The 22,500-nt window shown below is 39.2% G+C and overlaps 3 protein-coding genes across 6 annotated transcripts in view; 1 reads left to right on the forward strand and 2 right to left on the reverse strand.

Annotated features, from left to right (window-relative positions):
- The window catches only part of hdac7b (histone deacetylase 7b), a 21,662-nt gene extending 12,327 nt beyond the window's left edge, over positions 1-9,335 (forward strand). For 2 of the 4 annotated variants that reach the window (XM_058402235.1, XM_058402233.1), the window contains 14 exons: positions 651-784; positions 881-1,066; positions 1,162-1,288; positions 1,628-1,761; positions 1,968-2,144; positions 2,859-2,923; positions 3,028-3,109; positions 3,387-3,506; positions 3,603-3,700; positions 3,829-3,947; positions 5,533-5,666; positions 5,759-5,843; positions 5,952-6,090; positions 8,324-9,335. In XM_058402235.1, coding sequence (XP_058258218.1) covers positions 651-784; positions 881-1,066; positions 1,162-1,288; positions 1,628-1,761; positions 1,968-2,144; positions 2,859-2,923; positions 3,028-3,109; positions 3,387-3,506; positions 3,603-3,700; positions 3,829-3,947; positions 5,533-5,666; positions 5,759-5,843; positions 5,952-6,090; positions 8,324-8,390 — 1,667 coding nt within the window. In that variant the 3' untranslated portion in view covers positions 8,391-9,335. The remainder of the gene's footprint in view (positions 1-650; positions 785-880; positions 1,067-1,161; positions 1,289-1,627; positions 1,762-1,967; positions 2,145-2,858; positions 2,924-3,027; positions 3,110-3,386; positions 3,507-3,602; positions 3,701-3,828; positions 3,948-5,532; positions 5,667-5,758; positions 5,844-5,951; positions 6,091-8,323) is intronic. The other 2 variants (XM_058402236.1, XM_058402234.1) reach the window with 2 other exon arrangements.
- A 331-nt stretch (positions 9,336-9,666) lies between these two features.
- slc48a1b (solute carrier family 48 member 1b) lies at positions 9,667-16,345 on the reverse strand. The gene is made up of 3 exons (XM_058402445.1): positions 15,971-16,345; positions 13,572-13,739; positions 9,667-13,323 (listed from the first exon to the last, which is right to left on the reverse strand). Exons 1-3 carry the CDS (start codon positions 16,098-16,100, stop codon positions 13,187-13,189), a joined length of 435 nt encoding a protein of 144 aa, XP_058258428.1. The 5' UTR covers positions 16,101-16,345; the 3' UTR covers positions 9,667-13,186.
- Positions 16,346-16,972: 627 nt separating this feature from the next.
- Positions 16,973-22,500, reverse strand: part of bin2b (bridging integrator 2b) — a 32,930-nt gene continuing 27,402 nt past the window's right edge. Inside the window, exons 8-12 of the mRNA XM_058402444.1 lie at positions 21,544-21,619; positions 21,372-21,454; positions 20,337-20,874; positions 18,402-18,500; positions 16,973-17,588 (exon numbers count right to left, since the gene is read on the reverse strand). Of these exons, the coding sequence (XP_058258427.1) occupies positions 17,478-17,588; positions 18,402-18,500; positions 20,337-20,874; positions 21,372-21,454; positions 21,544-21,619 (907 nt within the window). The 3' untranslated portion in view covers positions 16,973-17,477. The remainder of the gene's footprint in view (positions 17,589-18,401; positions 18,501-20,336; positions 20,875-21,371; positions 21,455-21,543; positions 21,620-22,500) is intronic.

The raw sequence follows: 22,500 nt of genomic DNA on the forward strand, positions 1-22,500 counted from the left end.
AACACCTCACTATAGAGTTAAACACATCACTGTAGAGTTAAACACCTCACTATAGAGTTAAACACCTCACTATAGAGTTAAACACCTGACTATAGAGTTAAACACATCACTATAGAGTTAAACACCTCACTATTGAATTAAACACCTGACTATAGAGTTAAACACATCACTATAGAATTAAACACCTCACTATAGAGTTAAACACATCACTGTAGAGTTAAACACCTCACTATAGAGTTAAACACCTCACTATTGAATTAAACACCTGACTATAGAGTTAAACACATCACTATAGAATTAAACACCTCACTATAGAGTTAAACACATCACTGTAGAGTTAAACACCTCACTATTGAATTAAACACCTGACTATAGAGTTAAACACCTCACTATAGAGTTAAACACATCGCTGTAGAGTTAAACACATCACTATAGAATTAAACACCTGACTGTTATCCACCTCACTATACAATTAAACACCTCAATATAGAGTTAAACACCTCACTGTGTGTCTGTGTGTGTGTGTGTCTGTGTGTCTGTGTGTGTGTGTGTCTGTGTGTGTGTGTGTGTCTGTGTGTGTGTGTGTGTGTGTCTGTGTGTGTGTGTGTGTGTGTGTCTGTGTGTGTGTGTGTGTGTGTGTTCCCCCAAAGTGTCTATCCGTATCAGGCAGCACAGGCCTTTACAGAGTTGTCAGTCACAGCCTCTGATCCTGAATGAACTGCCAAGAAGAAATTTTCAGAACCACAGCTTAAAAATACCAGGGAGAACCTCACACACAAAACAAGTAAGAGAAGCACACACACACACTCTTTCACACCATTCTGTGTAAACTCTGGAGACTGTTGTGTGTGAAAATGTTCTCTGTAAAATGTTGTCACAGAGACTGTGTGTAATCCCGGGTGTTAACCAGTGCCAACAGCACCATCTACAGGCGGAGGAGAGAATGCAGGAGAAGGGGAAAGGGGAAACGTTCATGATAGGAGATGACAGCAGCATGAGTTCCTCAGATGATTTCTGGGAAGAACCAAAAAGTAAAGAGTGGAGTTCGAGCTCGTCACAGCACAAGGTTTAAACTCTTCATTTACTACAGTCTCCTCCTTCACCCAGACCCACCTGCACTCATCCCTTCATCCCTCTCTCTCTCCCTCTCTCTCTCCTCAGCAGTGGCGACACAGACCTGCTTTCAGAATACACAACAGAGGACATCAGTCACTGAGACATACCCACTCCTCTCCTTCCTTCTCCTGCAATGCTGCTGACTCTACCCCCGACCACACCCACGGAACAGGTGACAGCACACAAACACACACAAACACACACACACACACACACACACACACACACACACACACACACATACATACATACATACATACATACACACATGAGAGAGCTGAGTTTTTATAGTTTTTATTAATTAATTAATTAACTCTGTCATTTCTTTCATGTTTTCTTGATGTTTTCCTTTTCTTTATAATTCTTTTTTTATCAATTTGTTTGATTTTCTTTCTTTCTTTCTTTCTTTCTTTCTTTTTAATCCAAATTTGTTTGATTTTCTTTCTACAGTGCAGAGCAACTCTGCTAGTAATTTTGGTGTGTGTGTGTGTGTGTGTGTGTGTGTGTTCAGGACTGGCGTATGATCCAAAGATAATGACGCAGCACTGTATCTGTGGTGATGTCCGGTGTAAAATTAAACATGCTCCGAGAATTCCGCTGGTCTTTAATACACTGAGGGAAAATGGAGTCATTAATCAGTGTAAGGTACAGAACAGAAATCTGTCAGTTCTACACACTTTGAGTTTTTACTGTGATTTTGTTCATTATTATTATTATTATTATTTATTTATTTATTTATTAGGAGACACTGGCATTGCATTATAAATGCTAATCCTGTACCATTTATGATAATAATAATAATAATAATAATTATTATTATTATTATTATTATTATTATTATGGTGTCTCAGTGGATCACAGGTTCAAACGAAGATTTCCATAGGGAGGTTGTAAAGAGACCTTTTCAGAAAAGGCTTTTTGCTTCTTTTGGAGCGAATCCTCTGACTGATCAGCACCTTTCAGCACTGAGGGTAGCAGCAGGAAGTGTAATGAACCTCATGATGCTCATCACCCAGGGACAGCTGAAGGTAAGACACATTCAGACACCAGAAACATCTAAACATCCAGGAACATACAGTAAAGGTGCATCAGGTCAAATTTCTCAAAACGAGTTTCACATTCCTACCCATGTACACTAAGCTCCACCCCCAGAACCTACATCACTCTGTTTACGAATGCAGTCTCTGGTTTTATTTATAACAAACTCTAGCAGTCCAGTCGAACCTGTCCAGGTACAGCGTCTCTACATCTGCCTCCAGGTTTATCCTGTTCATCTTGGAAAAAAGAGCTTCCAGAGTTTATCCTGGGTTTTTTTTCTTCTTTTCTTTTTGTAGTGTAGCATGACTAAGAATTAGCTACTGCAGTGAGCTCCAGCTTATTTCATACTGAGAAGTGGGCGGAGTTAAGGGTATGGGGGCATGTCTACAAGTGACACAGACTACAAAGAACAAGTCCTCCAGATCAGGATGCTGTTTTATAAATGGGTTTCCAAATGAAGCCATGAATTAAACAAACAAACAAACACAATGTTTTTTTTTAATAATTAACTTTAGATTTATTTAATATATTTTTTAAATGTATTCACACTTTTTATTCTAATAACACATGTAATGAGGATGAACATGTAGAAAACATTTCATACAAATGAGTCACTCGTGTACAAACATTTCTGTAAATATTTATCTTAATGTTAATGAAGTATTATTCTACAGAAGTGTACAGATCTTTCTCTCTCAAAACAGAACGGCTTTGCAATCGTACAAGCAGATAGAAAAGACGCCTCATGCTCATCACACTGTACAGCAGTGTAAGTACTGTAGTGTACATACACACACACACACACACACACACACACACACTATTTTAATACTAATTTATAGTTTAAAACTATTTCTCTCTTTTACTCTTTAGGGCTGATTGTAGTCCGGTAGCGATCGCTACTAAACTGCTCCAGCAAAAACATGATAAAAGAAGGATTCTCATTCTTCACTGGGTGAGACACACACACACACACGTATACATACATATACACATATATATATATATATTCATCAGATGTTTATCAGACGTTTATAAGATGGTGATCAGACGTTCACCAGACGTTCATCAGACGTTCATCGGAGATTCATCAGACGTTCATCAGAGATTCATCAGACATTCATCCATCACACATAAGACATTAACATGTACACTCAGCCTGGAGTCCACCACATGGTGCACCACACGGATCGAGTTGGAGCTGCGTGTCTGAACTCTTTTTTTCTCTTTAGGATGTTCATCACTGTAATTCAACTCAGGAAATGTTCTACACAGACCCCAACATTCTCCACATCTCTCTGCATCGCTATGGCAATGCCCCGCTTAGCACCGTGGGAGGACGTCCTGATGAAGTGAGCACACGGCTTATTGTTTATAACCTGTTCTGTCATACACACACTTTTCATCTGTGTGTGTGTGTGTGTGTCTGTGTGTGTGTGGTCCTGTAGGTGGGACAGGGTGATGGAGAAGGTTTTAACGTCAATGTGGAATGGTCATGTGACCGGGACCCACACATAGGAGATGCAGAATACCTGGCAGCCTTCAGGTATACGACATTCATCAGGTTTTGCCTAGAGGAACATGTGTGACTGTGTGAGGTCAGGGGTCAGAGGTCAGTGGTCAGTGTGGGCTGCAGTAACACCCCGGGGTACTAACACTCCTGTCTGTGTGCAGGACAGTGATCAGACCCATCGCCCGGCAGTTCTGCCCTGAATTCATCCTCATCTCCACTGAGTTCAACTCCGTTGATGGACATCCAGAGTCTCAGAGAGGACCGAGAGTATCTGCTCAATGTAGACACACACAAAACACACACACACACACATATATACACACAAACACACACATACACACATATACAAATACATACACACACATACAAATACATACACACACACACACACCAAACACATACACACACCAAACACATACACAAACACACACATATACACACACCAAACACATACACAAACACACACACACCAAACACATACACATACACACAAACACACACAAACACACACACACACCAAACACATACACACACACATACACACAAACACACACATACACACACCAAACACATACACAAACACACACACACACACACACACACCAAACACATACACACAAACACACACATACACACATATACAAATACATACACACACATACAAATACATACACACACACACACACACACACCAAACACATACACACACCAAACACATACACAAACACACACATATACACACACCAAACACATACACAAACACACACACACACACCAAACACATACACATACACACAAACACACACAAACACACACACACACCAAACACATACACACACACATACACACAAACACACACATACACACACCAAACACATACACAAAAACACACACACACACACCAAACACATACACAAAAACACACACACACACACACCTGAACCACTTACTGTATAAAAAATTCTTTTGATACAAAATTTAAATTTTTAATTTGATCCAGATCTGATAATCACATAAAACCTTTAATATAAAATAATGTATAATTTATTGTACTTTGTAGATGGTCCTTTTATAATAATAATAATAATAATAATAATAATAATGCACCCTATTAAAGCAGCAGTATTGGGAATCTGTACAGAATCAGAAACCGTGACACAGCAGCTCTCTGCTACATTTCACACACTTTTACTTTTTCTATCAGTGTGTGTTAATAAATGCTAGTTAAGCGTTTCACAGCGTGACAGGAAGTGGAGTAATGTTGGGGAAAGTCTTATTTTGTTGATACACTCTCGTCCTTACTGACTGTTGTGTTGCGTTACGAATAAAAACAGAAATGTTTTATTTAAAACAGGAAGAGAAAGACCAGTGTCAGCATGAGGCAGCACTTTATTTGTGCAAAGCAGAAATAATATTTATATATTTTTTATTTTTCATGGTGGTCATGGTGTGAGTGATTGTGACTCATCACTTTTATTTCTGCAGATAAAATCTCTTTCAAAAGCCATATTTTAAAATTAAAGAATTGATTTTAATTCATAAATAATTTTGATAAATAATTAATTAAAATAATAATAATAATAATAAAATAATAATAATAAATAAAATTAATAAATAATAAATAAACAAATAAAAATAAATAAATAATAATAAATAAATAAAATTAATTAATATTAAATTAATTAAATTAATTACATTCAATTTTTTAAAAATTATTATAAGGAATTATTATAATGAATTTAAATGAATCAAATTAAGTTGTAATTGATGAATAATTAATGGACCTTACAATAATAGAAATACAAACACTGTGTGTGTGTGTGTGTGCGTGCGTGTGTGTGTGTGTGTGTGCGCGTGTGTTGCAGGTTTCGGGCTCCTCACTCAGAACCTGATGGAGCTCTGTGGAGGTCGTGTCATCGTGGTGTTAGAGCGAGGTCATGATGTCACACCCGTGTGTGAGGCGTCCACGGCGTGTGTTAGCGCTCTGTTAGAGAAGAAGGTCACATACTCCACACTTAATCACTGCTCCATCAGTCAGAAGGTGTTGAGAGGTGACTGAGCAGGTGTGTGTGTGTGTGTGTGTGTGTGTAGGTTGTGGATCTGTCGGAGGATGTTCTGATGAAGAAGCCGTGTGCTGCTGCAGTTCAGTCTCTGTACAAAGTTCTGGAAATCCACAGTGAGTGCGTGTTCTGAGCTCACACACACACACACACACACACATTAAGCATAACACAGGTGTGTGTATGTGTGTGTGTGTATGTGTGTGTGTGTGTGTCTGTATCAGGTCAGTACTGGTCATCTGTTAGAGCTCTGATACACACAGTTGGAGAGTCGTGGTTACAAACTGAAGGAAAACATTCAGCGCAAACAGACACGGCCTCAGTGCTCGCCTTACTGAGTGTGAAAACACCAAAACACACCAGGTAACATCTAAACACCACAAACACCTGAACACCTAAATACCACAAACACCTAAATACCACAGACACCTGAACACCTGAACACCACAAACACCTGAACACCTAAATACCACAAACACCTAAATACCACAGACACCTGAACACCTGAACACCACAAACACCTGAACACCTAAATACCACAAACACCTAAATACCACAGACACCTGAACACCTGAACACCACAAACACCTGAACACCTAAATACCACAAACACCTAAATACCACAGACACCTGAACACCTGAACACCACAAACACCTGAACACCTAAATACCACAGACACCTGAACACCTGAACACCACAAACACCTGAACACCTAAATACCACAAACACCTAAATACCACAGACACCTGAACACCTGAACACCACAAACACCTGAACACCTAAATACCACAAACACCTAAATACCACAGACACCTGAACACCTGAACACCTGAACACCACAAACACCTGAACACCTAAATACCACAAACACCTAAATACCACAGACACCTGAACACCTGAACACCACAAACACCTGAACACCTGAACACCTAAATACCACAAACACCTGAACACCTAAATACCACAAACACCTAAATACCACAGACACCTGAACACCTGAACACCACAAACACCTGAACACCTAAATACCACAAACACCTAAATACCACAGACACCTGAACACCTGAACACCACAAACACCTGAACACCTAAATACCACAGACACCTGAACACCTGAACACCACAAACACCTGAACACCTGAACACCTAAATACCACAAACACCTGAACACCTAAATACCACAAACACCTAAATACCACAGACACCTGAACACCTGAACACCACAAACACCTGAACACCTAAATACCACAAACACCTAAATACCACAGACACCTGAACACCACAAACACCTGAACACCACAAACACCTGAACACCTAAATACCACAGACACCTGAACACCACAAACACCTGAACACCTAAATACCACAAACACCTAAATACCACAGACACCTGAACACCACAAACACCTGAACACCACAAACACCTGAACACCTAAATACCACAAACACCTAAATACCACAGACACCTGAACACCTGAACACCACAAACACCTGAACACCTAAATACCACAAACACCTAAATACCACAGACACCTGAACACCTGAACACCACAAACACCTGAACACCTAAATACCACAAACACCTAAATACCACAGACACCTGAACACCTGAACACCACAAACACCCGAACACCTAAATACCACAAACACCTAAATACCACAGACACCTGAACACCTGAACACCACAAACACCTGAACACCTAAATACCACAAACACCTAAATACCACAGACACCTGAACACCTGAACACCACAAACACCTGAACACCTAAATACCACAAACACCTGAACACCTGAACACCACAAACAAGTGAACACCACAAACACGTGAACACCTAAATACCACAGACACCTGAACACCACAAACACCTGAACACCACAAACACCTGAACACCTAAATACCACAAACACCTAAATGCCACAGACACCTGAACACCACAAACACCTGAACACCTAAATACCACAGACACCTGAACACCACAAACACCTGAACACCTAAATACCACAAACACCTAAATACCACAGACACCTGAACACCACAAACACCTGAACACCACAAACACCTGAACACCTAAATACCACAAACACCTAAATACCACAGACACCTGAACACCTGAACACCACAAACACCTGAACACCTAAATACCACAAACACCTAAATACCACAGACACCTGAACACCTGAACACCACAAACACCTGAACACCTGAACACCTAAATACCACAAACACCTGAACACCTAAATACCACAAACACCTAAATACCACAGACACCTGAACACCACAAACACCTGAACACCTAAATACCACAAACACCTAAATACCACAGACACCTGAACACCACAAACACCTGAACACCACAAACACCACAAACACCTGAACTTTTTATATGGGGTACAGAATATATAGAATATAGAATTAGATAGAATTTTATATTCATTTTATTACTTTTTCATTTTTTATCATTTATCTCATTTGTTTGTGAAAACATTAACAGTAATTCAGACTCTTTCTGTAATCAGTGATCTTGAACTCTCTGGATTAGACTAGATTATTAATCTCACCGTACCTGCTGACGTCTCTGATGAATGTTTTCAGCTCAGAGAGCTGGAGGTTGCGTGGCGATGGAAACGAGCCGGTGGAGCACGACGAGGACCAGGACTAAACTCTGTGAGCTCCAGGGAAGAGCCATCCTGGAACGTTCCGGAAAAAAATATCCTGCAGTTCATTTGGTCTAGAGACAAAAAAGAGTTTTCTGTAACACATTTACACTTAAACCACAAATCCTTCTTTAGACAGACTTCGTTTAGATTCCTGTACAATTTCTTTTTACAAAGATATTCAGCTCTTAAAAAATGAAGGAGAGAAAAACCCCACACTTTTATTGTAAATATTTCCTTTATTTAGTTTTAAAGAAACAAAATCAAACTATAAAAATCGTATTTTACTGTAGAATAATTTTATTACTGCGTTCTCAGTTCTCACTTTTAATGACTTTTAAAAAGTTTTTCTGAAATATTATTGAAGTTAAGGGTAAAAAAAATCTAAAACTATTATGTGATTAAATTTGTAAAATTTTTTTCTTTTTTGAAAATGACTAACGTCTACATTTACTTTATTATTATTTTTATGTTAGCTGATATTGTAGTGTGAAATGTTGCTTTTTTTCTGTAAAATATCCAAAAATCCACATTCAGGATTATTTTATTGCGCTTATACTTCACCTGATTAAATATTCACATTTAATTTTATTTTATTAAAAACAAAATCGTACTGGTGTGAGTTTGGTTGACTGACATTAACTCCCGTAATGTCAGCAGGAACATTAATTCCGCAGGAATGTTTCTTTTTTGTTTTTCAACTGAATGTAAATTTTTTATTTTTCTTTGAAGGTGAGCCTTCAGAAGCTGAGCTTTTTCATGATTTCTGTAAGTGAGGATTTGAAATATTTGGGATTTTTAGCTTTTTTTGCGATGCGCAGGTCAGAGGAATCCAATCAGATAACTGAATTCATAAATTTTAAAATAAACTTTGTTGGGACTCTAGAAAATCTTTTTTGTTTAAGTTGTCTAGACTTAAATGAGATTTTCACCTTTGTGTTGTAAAGTGACCAGAAATAAAAAATCATTATTATAATCATTATTATTATTATTATTATTATTATTATTATTATTATTATGTTCTTATTTTTATTTTATTAGTAATTATTATTACTATTTGTATTATTATTTTATAATTTTATTTCTTCTTATTTATTGTTTTTTTTCTTATTTTCCTTATTATTATTAATGATTAATTTTCTATTCCTTTTCTTTTTTTATTTCCTTTTTATGTTTATTTTTCTTCTTCTGATTATTATTATTATAATTATAGAAAAGTATCTTTTCTTTTCTTTTCTTGAATGAAAACTGTACAAATCACAGCATCAGGCCACAAGTTCGTCGTTTGAATAAAAGTGTTTTATTACCATGATGTCCACACAGAGACGTTTATATAAAGACACAGGATCATTGTTCAGAGGATTACTTCAAATAACAATAAAACATTTACATTTGTTCTCTTCAGTAAAATCAGACAAACAGAAGTGAGTGGCTGAACCCCGCGGTGCCGTGACCCACACGAGCTACACGCTAAATTCTCACTGCGCTACATGGACGTGTTCGGGGCTCAAGTTGGTGTTTTGAAGCGGTTTCACTTGGTGAGATTAAAGCAGGCACGGATACTGTAAAGAAAAATAGATGATAAAACTGATCACGCACATCTGGTACGGTTACGCTGTGATCCCGGTGAAAGAAGCGCGCTGGTGACAGGAATAAAACGCCGGTGTAAAAGTCACGATTACGTACGATACGACACGACATCATGAATCATCCTCTGATCGATACATGACTCTGAAATCTAAATCTTGTTGCAACAATTTTGTTTATTCAATTTAAAAATAGAAGGAATTTTCTCCAAACCAATCCACATTGTCAGATATTTACACCAGGAATCCCCAAACTTATATTGCCAAAAGTATTGGGACACCCCTCCAAATGAGTTCAGGTGTTGTTTTTCAGGGGTTGGACTCGGCCCCTTAGTTCCAGTGAAAGGAACTCTTAATGCTTCAGCTTCATACCAAGACATTTTGGACAATTTCATGCTCTTTGTGGGAACAGTTTGGGGATGACCCCTTCCTGTTCCAACATGACTGCACACCAGTGACCAAAGCAAGGTCCATAAAGACATGGATGAGCGAGTTTGGTGTGGAGGAACCTGACTGGCCTGCACAGAGTCCTGACCTCAACCCCATAGAACACCTTTGGGATGAATTAGAGTGGAGACTGAGAGCCAGACCAAATGTTTTGGGACGTCTGCCTTTACATGCACATGAATGTAATATGGAGTTGTCCCGCCCTTTACTGTAAAGGCCTGGCTCACAGTCTACACTCTAATTCATCCAATCCCTGAATTCAGTGATTTGGAGGGATGTCCCAGAACGTTTGGCAATCTTGTGTATCTTTACGGTGCATAACAAAATAATATATGCTAGCATTAGGAGGCATAATAAATACATTTAAAATTAGAATAAAATCTTCAGAATAATACTAGCAGCCCAGGTCATTTTCTGGTACAGACTGACTCCGCCCCTCATTAAAGAAAGGATAAATTATGTGACCTTTAAAGAAAAAAATTTGGGGACCCGAGATTTGTGCTCATAATAAAACACCTGGACAGGATCATTAATTGTAGCGATGTCTTAATAACCCGTGATCCTGATTTTCACCTCCACACAGCAGGACAGTATACACACGTGATGTTATAACCAGGTGTAACCAACGGCAACCAGGTGACTGGGAGGTGAAACCTGGCACTCGCAAGTTTTCATTTAGCATTTATTTCCTATATAAACAGTTTAAATTGATTTCTATCTCTTTTGATCATTTTTTAATCAAAATTCCTGAATAATTTAACCACAAAATATGTAATGAATTGTTCTTAAATTCTCTATTAAATCCCTTTATATTGAAACAAAATAAAATTTTAATGCCACTGTAGTCTGAAACACGGACCTGTTTTCTGTCTTCTTCATACACAGACCTGTCAATATACATATAAATATGTCCTACAGTTACCATGGTTACCATAAAACCTCCCTCCCTCCCTCACACACACACACACTATCTCTCTCTCCAGACTTCAGTCACGACACACTGATCACGCTTTATCAAAATCTCGCCACAATTAATGATCCACCTTTAGGATGTGGTGATGTCACCAGCGACGCTCCGTAGCCACGCCTTCCGTAAAAAGTAAAAAAAAAAGATAAAAGAAATAAAAAGTCTTCATGTTTTTGTTTTTTTAAACAGGTAAAGGCTCAGAATCGCCTCCTAGCTTCATCACAGAGTTGTTGAAAAAAACAGAATTAAAGCATCAGGCAGCATCAAGCTAATAAAATCTATCAGATAATCATACAGCAGACGAGCTGCGTTAAAGGACAACTCCAGCGCACGTGTGTGTGTGTGTGTGTGTGTGAGAGAGATTATAATATAATATATAGAAGGATTTTAACACTTTTCTCAACAAAAAAACAAGATGCTTTGCTCCCAAAATCAGTCAGAATGGAAGTCTAGGGGCAGCTGATTAGTAAATACACTATATTGCCTAATGTTTTGGGACACCCCTCCATGACCCCTTCCTGTTCCAACATGACTGCACACCAGTGACCAAACAAGGTCCATAAAGACATGGATGAGTGAGTTTGGTGTGGAGGAACTTGACTGGCCTGCACAGAGTCCTGACCTCAACCCCATAGAACACCTTTGGGATGAATTAGAGTGGAGACTGAGAGCCAGACCAAAAGTTTTGGGACGTCTGCGTTTACATGCACATGAATGTAATATGGAGTTGTCCCGCCCTTTACAGCTATAACAGCTTCAACTCTTCTGGGAAGGCTTTCCACAAGGTTTAGGAGTGTGTTTATGGGAATTTTTGATCATTCCTCTAGAAGCACATTTGTGAGGTCAGGCACTGATTTAATGACGAGAAGACTGGAACTAAGGGGCCGAGCCCAACCCCTGAAAAACAACACGTGAATTCAATGATTTGAAGGGGTGTCCCAAGACTTTTGGCAATATAGTGTATATGAATGTATGGCTGCTGGGTGAAATTATTGGATTTAACTTCAAACAGATAGTAGTTCCGGTTACCGCTCTGAGGATGTGGCTTCCCTCCACCACCAATTCTATTCAAACAGACCTGAGGAATAAAGCGAAGTAGAAAAGTTTGAAATCGTCCTTGTGTTAGAGGTGAAGAGAAGAAGTGAAGGGCCAGGAGCTCGGGTCGAGTTTACATAAAACAACAAAGAAATATTCAGAAGTGAAACCAGATCCTTATTCTTTAAAAAGCCGGTGTTTAGGAACACTTTGTGGTTTTCAGGGGGAAAAAAGAAAAAGAGCAGTGCAATTTAGGCTACATTTATATACTTCATCAAAATGAAAGAAATCACATCGTTTTCTCAGGGAGTTAGCATTAGCAGGAGAACCAGCATTAGCAGCATTAGCGTTGTGCCTTGAACAGGCTAAAAACAGAATTACGGCTAACAATTCTGAAAATTCAACATCTTCCCCCTTGACTTTACAACTGCCCCCCTTGACTTAAAATCTGCCCCTTCACTTCAATTAAAAGTGAGTTTTGCTCATCGTGGAAATTTGCTGTAATCACGCTCGCTATGGATACAGCAGAGAGAGAGAAAAGGTTTAAAAAAAAGAAAAGAAAGAAAAATGCTGGAGTTTTCCTTTAATCTCTTTAGTCACCATGACAACGGCTGGTCAGTTCCTTCGTCCTCACAATGTTTTAAAAACAGAAGCTTGAAATGTGTGACAGTGTGATTCAAACTCACGCTTCAACCTGCCAGATGGGTGTGTGTTCACGTACTCATGTGTGTGTGTGTGTGTGTGCGCATGTGTGTGTGTGTGTGTGTTAGAAGTCGCTGAGGATGGCGATGTCGGCGAACTCTTTGTGATATCGGCGAGAGTAGAGGCTCAGGATGAACGCCCACTTCAGACTCATGAAGCTCCACACACACGACAGGTACAGACTGTCCGGGTCCTTCAGCGCTACACACACACACACACACACACACACATTACCAACTTTATAAATCTGTCATAAACAAACAAACAAACAAACAAACAAACAAATAAATAAATCTGATGCTGAATAAACAATCAGAATTTTGAGGTTTAAACTGCAGCGTCAATCTGGCAACCGTCTTGTGAGTTTAGACAGAAACTGAAAACAGAACAGGGTTGCCAGATTGCAGCGTGATGGTGTATAAACATTGCTAGTGTCACGCTCCACTTACACTCTTTACGCGAGATGGCCACGGAGAGGAAGGAGATAAAGGCGATGAGGGAGAGCACGGAGAAGAACACACCCACAAACAGGAAGAACTTCAGACCCTTCAGCCAGGTTCTCCAGTAATCCTGCAGGTACATGATGTGAGTGACGAGACTCCAGAGTGCCAGCACCCCTACACACACACACACACACAAATTAGTGAGTAGAACCAAAAAGCTATATTTGAACACCCCCAGAGTTGATTATTTTCCTACAACAGCACATCCCTCAAGTGTTTCCTTCTCATTTATACAACAACAGTTTGTCAACGACTGCAAATTTTTATTTATTAATGAACATTGTGTGACTTTTTATCCATTTATTGTTACTGAGAAGTCTTAAACTCCTCTGTCCCGCAGATTAAAACTTTATATCTGACACTAGAGACTTCCATAAATGTTAATCACTTTTATTTCTTATCACTTTTTATTAATTTATTTTATTTATTTTATTATATTTACTTTTATTTTTTAAAATATTTTTTATTTGAATGTATTTATTATATAATATATTTTATTTTATATTATATTTTATATCATATTTTATTTTAATTTATGTAATTGATTTCATTATATTTCATTTTATTTTTTTTATAATTATTTTTTTTGAGTGTATTTATTTTTATTTTATATTTTATTTTATTTACTTTTATTTATTTTTTAAATGTATGTTATTTTATTTTCTATGTTATTTACTTATTTATTTATTGTCCCCCACACATTTCTTGTAAGTGAAGCTTTACTGTTTGTGGTTTTGAGAAAGTTTTCGCCATGTCATTCTCTCTCTCTCTCTCTCTCTCTCTCTCACACACACACACACTTCCTGTTTGGCTTTTATGATGGTGCATATTTCACTCTGCAGAGGAAAAAAAAAAGTTCAGCTCAGCGAAATTTGTTCAGCATGACACTCAAAGTCCATGTTTAAGAACTGAATTCATAAGAACTCTCTTTATCCAATCTAACAATCTGAGTCGACACGAAGCTTCCTGTAGAGTGAGTAAACTCTTAAGCAACCAGTACAAGGTTTGATTTTGCGACACGTTGGTCAAAGCCCGTTGTTCATCTAAATGAATAGATTAAGACTCCGCCTTTCAGATCTGTTACAAATGACGAGTACATATGAAGTGTGTGTTACAGTAAACTGGACTGATAGTAGGGTCAGTAGGGTTTAGAAGGAAAAATGTGGAAAAAAGAGTGTAGATGTGGATTTATTACAAATATATGTTTGGTTTCTGTTGACTGCGTTAATGCTGATTTTTAGTCTGATTTATTTCAGTATTATTTCAGCAGCAGCTCCTCAATTTTCAATTCAATTTATTTTGTATAGCGCCTTTTACAATGAACATTGTCTCAAAGCAGCTCCTGATGAACTAAATCAACTGAGTCACAAGAATGAAGTTTTGCTCAACAGAAGAGTCAACAATAAACACTGAATTAATTTCACACAGTGCTGCAGCATACACTATACAGCTTTTATGTAAAAATAAATAAATAAAAAGGCAATATTTTATGACAAATCTTATTGACCGTGTAATAATTTTAGACCACATACGTTACAAACGTAGAGTAATCTATTTTCAGATTTATTTTATTTTTTTTGTGAATGTAGTAGATCATTTTGGGAGAAATAACGAAAAAAAAGTGTGTTCTTGCACAAGGAATCAGATTCACAAAATTGGAATTGGGAATCAGACACGTATCACTGATCCGGATCACTCGATTCCTTTGAAATTTTCTCGCTGTGATCAAAAAGGAATACATAAAAAACAAACAAAAAAAAAACAAATAAATAAACAAACACATACATAAAATTAAACAAAATATAATTAATTTAAATAAATAAATAATAAATGAATGAATTAAAATGATAAATAAATAAATAAATAAATAAATAAATAAATAAATAAATAAATAAAAACAAAAACACAAATAAAATGAAGTAAAATAAAATACAATTAATTAATTTAAATAAATAAATAAATACATTTTTAATTTTTCTCCAAAAACTTGGGTGGGATCTGTTAAAAATAATGGAAACTTTTTTTACTGTATAAACAAAGATATTCAATAAAAAATGTGCGTGTGTGTATTATTATTTTTTTATTATCTCTTATTCCTGACTTTACAGACTAACGCCTTAGAGGGAAATAAGCAGCAAAAAAATAAAAACAAGAAGTTAATGAATTGATCATGAAGTAATAATAATAATCACTGATCAATAATAAAAGCAAAAGGAAAGCTGAGGGATTTCCACAAGTCGCCTCCTAAACGCCAGTATAGTGCCCTAGGTAGTGTGTGCAGGTGCTGTACCTCAGCCCCCTACATAGTGCACGAATGTAGTGAGCACGGGCAGGTGATGGATTACCTGATAATCCTCCCATGGCGGAGGTCCAGGGCTGTTTGTAGACGATGTTCCAGACCAGAAAAGCTGAGAATCCCACCAGAACCCCGACACACGAGTAGCCCACACTGATGTACGTCTTTCTGCGAGCCATGGCAACTTTAATTATTTCATTAAAACACTAAAACTCACTTCACGCGCTAATGAGACAGGTCGTAGTCTCTAAACATGTCGCTTTCCCCCCCTCACGTGTCGCGAGGAGACGCACAACGGACCCTGCTTCTTGAAAATAATCCTAAAATATGCTGGTTTAACAAGCTGGTTTATTAACAGGCTGTGAAGTGTTCATGAGCGGTTCATGGCTGTGTTTATAAACCGCGATTATTATGCAATACACAGCGGAGGGGAGTTCCAGAGAGGACTGAGGAAACACAGCGCCACCTGCTGCACCGGAGGACACACTGGAGACATACAGTATAAACAACCCAACCAGCTTAGAACCAGGGTTCTCAGAGTGGAGAGATCCTGTAGAAGCTGCGGGAATTAAAGTTATTACACTAATAAATAATGTCATTCTTCTAAAAATGTTATAAGTGATACAAAAACACTATTACAAGTGTTGGACCTACTAATACCCCCTCCCTTCTCTCTCTCTCTCTCTCTCTCTCTCTCTCTCTCTCTCACAGTTCTAACCTGCGTACATTTTATACATGCCCGAATTATTTTGACAAAATGCCCTATATTTTGACAAATTTTCTCAAATTAAAAAATCATATTTTCAGTAATTTTTCATCTTAAGCAATAAATATTTCAAACCTACACATCAAAAAAAAGTTTTTAGATACATTAAGTCGGATTTTCTTTTTATTTAAAATAATTTATTATGAACTTACAGTATTTACCGAATTAAAGCTATATTTTTTCCCGCCTAAAATCCATCCACTAGCATTACATCAGCTCGGGTTCTCCAGTAGGGGGCGCAATGACCAAAAAAAAAAAAACCACGACACAGTCTCTGAATAAACACCAGCACCTCCTCATAGACATGAATTCTTTATTGAAGTAAATATATGTATTGTTAAAAATAAATGTTTAAAATGTTTGGGACGTTTCACAGTTATTCTCTGTAATAATATAACTTTTTTTTGTAACTTTTCTGAAGATTGTTAGAGTGAGAGATGAGTTTAGAAAAAGCAATAAAAATGAAAAAAGCAAGATTTTATAGAAATATGATTGCACTTTAACACTGAAACATCTCATCAGCTGTAACAATGCTCTGAAAATACTGAAAAAGGACACAAAAATGCACTGAACACATTTTAGAGTAACTCTACACACACACACACACACACACACACGGTGTGAAACACTGCAGTTTGTTGGAGTTGTGTATGTGAGAGTGAAGAGGATGGCAGAGGAAGGAACTTGGGTTCTCTGATTGCGGAACTGAAAGCACGTGCTCTGTTATCCGAGTCGCGGGCTTTCTGTCGCGGATGCTGAGTCAGAAATCAAATCAAGCAAGGAATCTGACTCAGGAGTCAATTCGCTGAATCAGCGTCTCCGTCACGATGCCTGAGAGAAGCGTCAGGTCTTTATGCTTGATCCAGTCCTCTTCTCTGATCGCCCACACCGTGTTGTCCGGCTACACACACACACACACACACACACACACACACACACAGCAATTTTATTTGACTAGCAAAGAGTCATTTTCACCCCATGCATACAGGAGATTAGCTCGGCTGCACTGGGAGCTGATTTGAGACTGAGAAGTGGGTGGAGTAAAGGGCGTGTCTAGAAAATTGGACTCAAATCTAGACTGACAGGAGGCACAACAAATACAAACAGTAATGCAGAGATTTTTTTTCATACAGTGATTTAATCTCAGCACCTCTCCAGTCGCTGTACCTTCCTCCTCTACGACTGGTTGCCATGGTAACAACGTTTATCAGTGGGTGGAGCCAGTCATTTTCTTGAGCTTAAAATGGAACATGGTGGAGTGAGATTCGATGTTCATCACGACACCCGTATTTATTTGCATTAATTAAACTTTTCTCGCTGGACACGCCCACATCTCATTACCTATGCTCGTTAAAAACGACGGATCTTTGTGTCAGTTTTGTGTAGCAGCATTCTGGGTTCTCTAGATCACCTTTGAATACAAGGCCAGAGTTTTCGATACATGTTGCAGCTCACGACAATCAATCATGACGATGGCGTCAAGTTTAAAGAGACAGACTAGAGAGTTTAGAGAGTAAAAGTAAGGAGATATTTTCAGGGATCTGGCTCGGACACCTCTAGTGAGGGTCACTTTAAATCTTCTGTATGTCTTAACATGTAGAGCGTCGGCTATAAACCCTGTGAGCACTCACGACTCACACATGATTACTGTTTTTTTACTGATTATTTTTATCATGCATCTCTCTCACACACACACACACACACACACACACACCTTTTCTTCTTCGTCATCGGTGAACACGAGGAGCACGTCTCCTTTACTGAAGAGCAGAAGAATGCCTTCGTCTGAGTCCTGTGTCTCCAGAGCAGTGGCCTTGGAAAAGACAAATTAAGCACAAAAACACGGTTAGTTAGATAAACTTAGTTAAGTTAGTCAGCCTGGTTTAGATCTCACTTTTACCAGTTTATTAGCATGAACGGAGATTCATCAGATGCTGAAATTAAAAACCTATACGGTGTCCCACAGGGCTCTGTTCTAGGCCCAAACACTCTTCTGTTTTATACATGCACCTGAACGTGTAATTACACTTCATTACACTTTAAAACTTTCCTAAATTTTAATTAAACTTTGCTGATTGGTCATCAGGTGCTGATTAATTCTCTCTCACAGCTTTACAACATCTTGATAGGATCTGGTGATCTGGTTTCTGTTCTCATTTACAGTAAAGCAGCTAGAAAGATAACTATAAAAAGATAAATGGTACAAATTATCCGGCGGAACAACCTCCACCTTAATGTCAGCAAGACTAAGGAGCTGATAGTGGACTTCAACAGAAAGCAGGAGAGGAACTACCAGACCCCTGTGATCAACAGCCCAGTGGAGAGAGTGGACAGCTTCTGATATGGTGTTCACATCACGCAGGATCTGTTGTGGTCCTGTCACATCAACACCGTGGTGAAGAAGGCCCAACAGCGTCTCTTCCACCTCAGACGCTTGAGAGACTTTAGACTGCCTGCTAAGGTGCTTAGGAACTTTTACTCCTGCACCATAGAGAGCATCCTGACGGGAAACATCACCACCTGGTTGGGGAACAGCACCATGCAGGACAGACGAGCTCTTCAGAGGGTGGTGCGATCAGCTGAGCGCATCATCCGTACCGAGCTCCCTGACCTGCACTCGATCTACAACAAGCGGTGCTGGACCAAGGCCAGGAAGATTGTGAAGGACCTCAGCCACCCCAACAATGGACTTTTCTCTCTGTTGAGGTCAGGGAAGTGCTTCAGTTCCCTGAAGGCCAACACTGAGAGACTGAGGAGAAGCTTCTTCCCGCAGGCTATACAGTCTCTCAATCAGAACCTCACATAGGACTCATCTGACTAGACCTACTATGCTCCTACACACGTGTTGGAACTCCAACCAACCACACTGGACATTTGCACATTACAGGACTGCGGCACACAATAAACACACAATGTACATTTGCACATTTCAGGACTGTGCACACAATACAACACATAACATACATGTTGCACAGTCTGCTCCCGTTTACATACAAGAGGACTTTTGCACATCTGCACTTTAAAGATGGAGAATACCACTGCTCTCATCACCTCATCCCACTTCGTGACCACCCCGTACTGCTGCTGTCTGCATCTTGGTCACTATTGCACTACACTCTATTCACTTTACACTTTATATAATTTTATAATTTTACATAACTTTGCATCACAGCTGTTGTATTGTACACTTCCTGTATGGACATTTTACACACATACATATTCTTATTTTATATACATATTATATATACATACCCTACTTTATTTATATTTATTAGATTTTATTCTATTTTTATTCTATTATATTTTTTGCTTACTGTGAACTTGTTTTTATATTTCGTATTTTAGTATAATTCGTATTCTTATTTTTTATATTTCGTATTTCTGTATTTTATTTTTATATTTTTTATCCTGTCTTTTGTTCTGTCCTTATTCCTTTTCCAAGGGTCATAACAGTGTAAGCATTTCACTGCATATCACACTGTGTACCATTATGTATGTGACTAATAAAATTTTAATTTGATTTTGATATCATTCTGTAAATAATTCAGATCGTTAGCTGTGTAACAGGAATCTGATAAATAAATTTGCATCATGGTGTCATTGTGCTTTGATCTGGAAGGTTGATTGTTTTCCTGGAACAGCGGCCCACCTTGTAGAGGAATCCCGGAGGTTGGGAACTGTCCGGTTGCGGATTCGTCACCTCCGGCTCGCGTCCTTTCTCCATCTCTTCACTCTGCTTCGTCTCTCCTCCGACTTCTTCCTCTCCCTGTCCCGTCTCTTCCTCCTCCTCTTCCTCACGCTCGGTCGTGTTGAGGGATTCTGCTTCATCTTCCTCCTCCTCAGCTGGAGTTTCAGACACATGCGCTTCCTCTGAAACGTCTTCCTCATCCGCGTCTTCGCCGCCCGGCCGCTCCATCGTGTTCCCGTTGGAGACGTGGTGTTTACCGCTCTCGCTCTCGGAGCACACGGACTGGCGGCTCGGAGTGCTCGGGATGCTCTCGGCTGAGTTGGAGTCGTCCGAGTCAGAGATCTCCGTCTGCGTGTTCCCGGAGGGCGTGTCTGCGTCTCTGTGGGCGAGTGCGTCAGGAACGCTGAGTTTGCTCAAAGCGGGGTGATCAGGAGGAAACGCCGTGTTGCACGGGATGGGAGCGGAGATGGTCAGAGACTTCTTCTTCTTAGAGGAAGTGCTGAGGAAACACACACAGGTCAGGATACAGGACAATCTGAAACCCATTTAATTTCAAAATCTGCTTGTCCTCCTGCAGCATGTAGCCCAGTGATTTATTTCTCTCAGAAACCTGATAAAGATTCCAGGATTTTATTCATTAACAAAATGTCAGTTTTTAACCCATTATAGTTACAATTAATGTTCATGAAGAGAGTTACTTCCTGTTCTCTACTGTGTTATAGCAATCTGTCTGTCTGTCTCTCTCTTTCTTTTTATGTTTCTCTCTGTGTGTCTGTCTCTATTGCTTTCTATCTGTCTCATCTCTGTCTGTCAGTCTGTCTATATGTCTGTCTGTCTCTCTCTCCCCATCTCTCTCTCTGTCTCTGCCTGTCTGCATCTCTCTATCTGTCTGCCTGTCTGTCTCCATCTGTCTGTAGGTCTGCCTTCCTCCCAGCGGATCAGCTGGTCCTGTGTGACCGTAATGAAGCGTGTGAGGTGAGGAAGATGAGGAAACACCTGTTGAGGCCTTTGATGATGAAGGTTGTGGTGGAGTGCTGCGTCTCCAGCTTCTTCATGACATTGTAGATCTCATGGTTTAACTGGAAGAAAGAAGAAATCCGTGCAGTGACTGGTCACTCAGCTCTGATATAAATAAAGTGGTGTGAAGAGGAGAGGAAGAGCCACGTACCTTACTCATCTCTTTGTAGAAGACGTCCCTCAGGTTGGAGATGTTCTGAAACACGGTGACGTAGCAGCTGATACGACTGAGAGCACCACACACACACAGAATAATACACATTACTGACACACACTGAAAAAAAATGATTAGTCCAGACCTCACAAACACACACACACACACACACCCCTCTACCCTGCTGCTGTAAGTATAAAGGCGAAACCTTTGGTAAAGTACAAGTGTGTGCGTTTTCTGTGAATGTGTCCGTGTTGTTTTTTCCGTGTGTGTGTGTGTGTATGTGTGTATGATGGTGTATGTGTGTGTGTGTACACTACCAGTCAAAAGTTTGGACACTCTAATCCCATGGTCTTTCCTGATGTTTATTTCTTTCTACATTGTAAAACAATGCTGAAGGCGGCCGAAATCCACAATAATGTCCTTCGAACAGTTGATATTGAGATACACTATATTGCCAAAAGTATTCGCTCACCCATCCAAATAATCAGAATCAGGTGTTCCAATCACTTCCATGGCCACAGGTGTATAAAATCAAGCACCTAGGCATGCAGACTGTTTTTACAAACATTTGTGAAAGAATGGGTCGCTCTCAGGAGCTCAGTGAATTCCAGCGTGGAACTGTGATAGGATGCCACCTGTGCAACAAATCCAGTCGTGAAATTTCCTCGCTCCTAAATATTCCACAGTCAACTGTCAGCTGTATTATAAGAACGTGGAAGTGTTTGGGAACGACAGCAACTCAGCCACGAAGTGGTAGGCCACGTAAACTGACGGAGCGGGGTCAGCGGATGCTGAGGCGCATAGTGCGAAGAGGTCGCCAACTTTCTGCAGAGTCAATCGCTACCGACCTCCAAACTTCATGTGGCCTTCAGATTAGCTCAAGAACAGTGTGCAGAGAGCTTCATGGAATGGGTTTCCATGGCCGAGCAGCTGCATCCAAGCCATACATCA

This window comes from Hemibagrus wyckioides, linkage group LG11 (assembly GCF_019097595.1).
Source record: "Hemibagrus wyckioides isolate EC202008001 linkage group LG11, SWU_Hwy_1.0, whole genome shotgun sequence".
Taxonomy (NCBI): domain Eukaryota; kingdom Metazoa; phylum Chordata; class Actinopteri; order Siluriformes; family Bagridae; genus Hemibagrus; species Hemibagrus wyckioides.

Bases quoted from the DNA above. Each gene is read 5' to 3' on its own strand.
- slc48a1b (XM_058402445.1), bottom strand. From the start codon at position 16,100: ATGGCTCGCAGAAAGACGTACATCAGTGTGGGCTACTCGTGTGTCGGG. The intron at 13,740-15,970 runs GTAATCCATCAC...GTGTGTGTGTAG, and splicing joins CGCCATGGGAGGATTATCAG to GGGTGCTGGCACTCTGGAGT. The intron at 13,324-13,571 runs GTAAGTGGAGCG...GTGTGTGTGTAG, and splicing joins GGCCATCTCGCGTAAAGAGT to CGCTGAAGGACCCGGACAGT.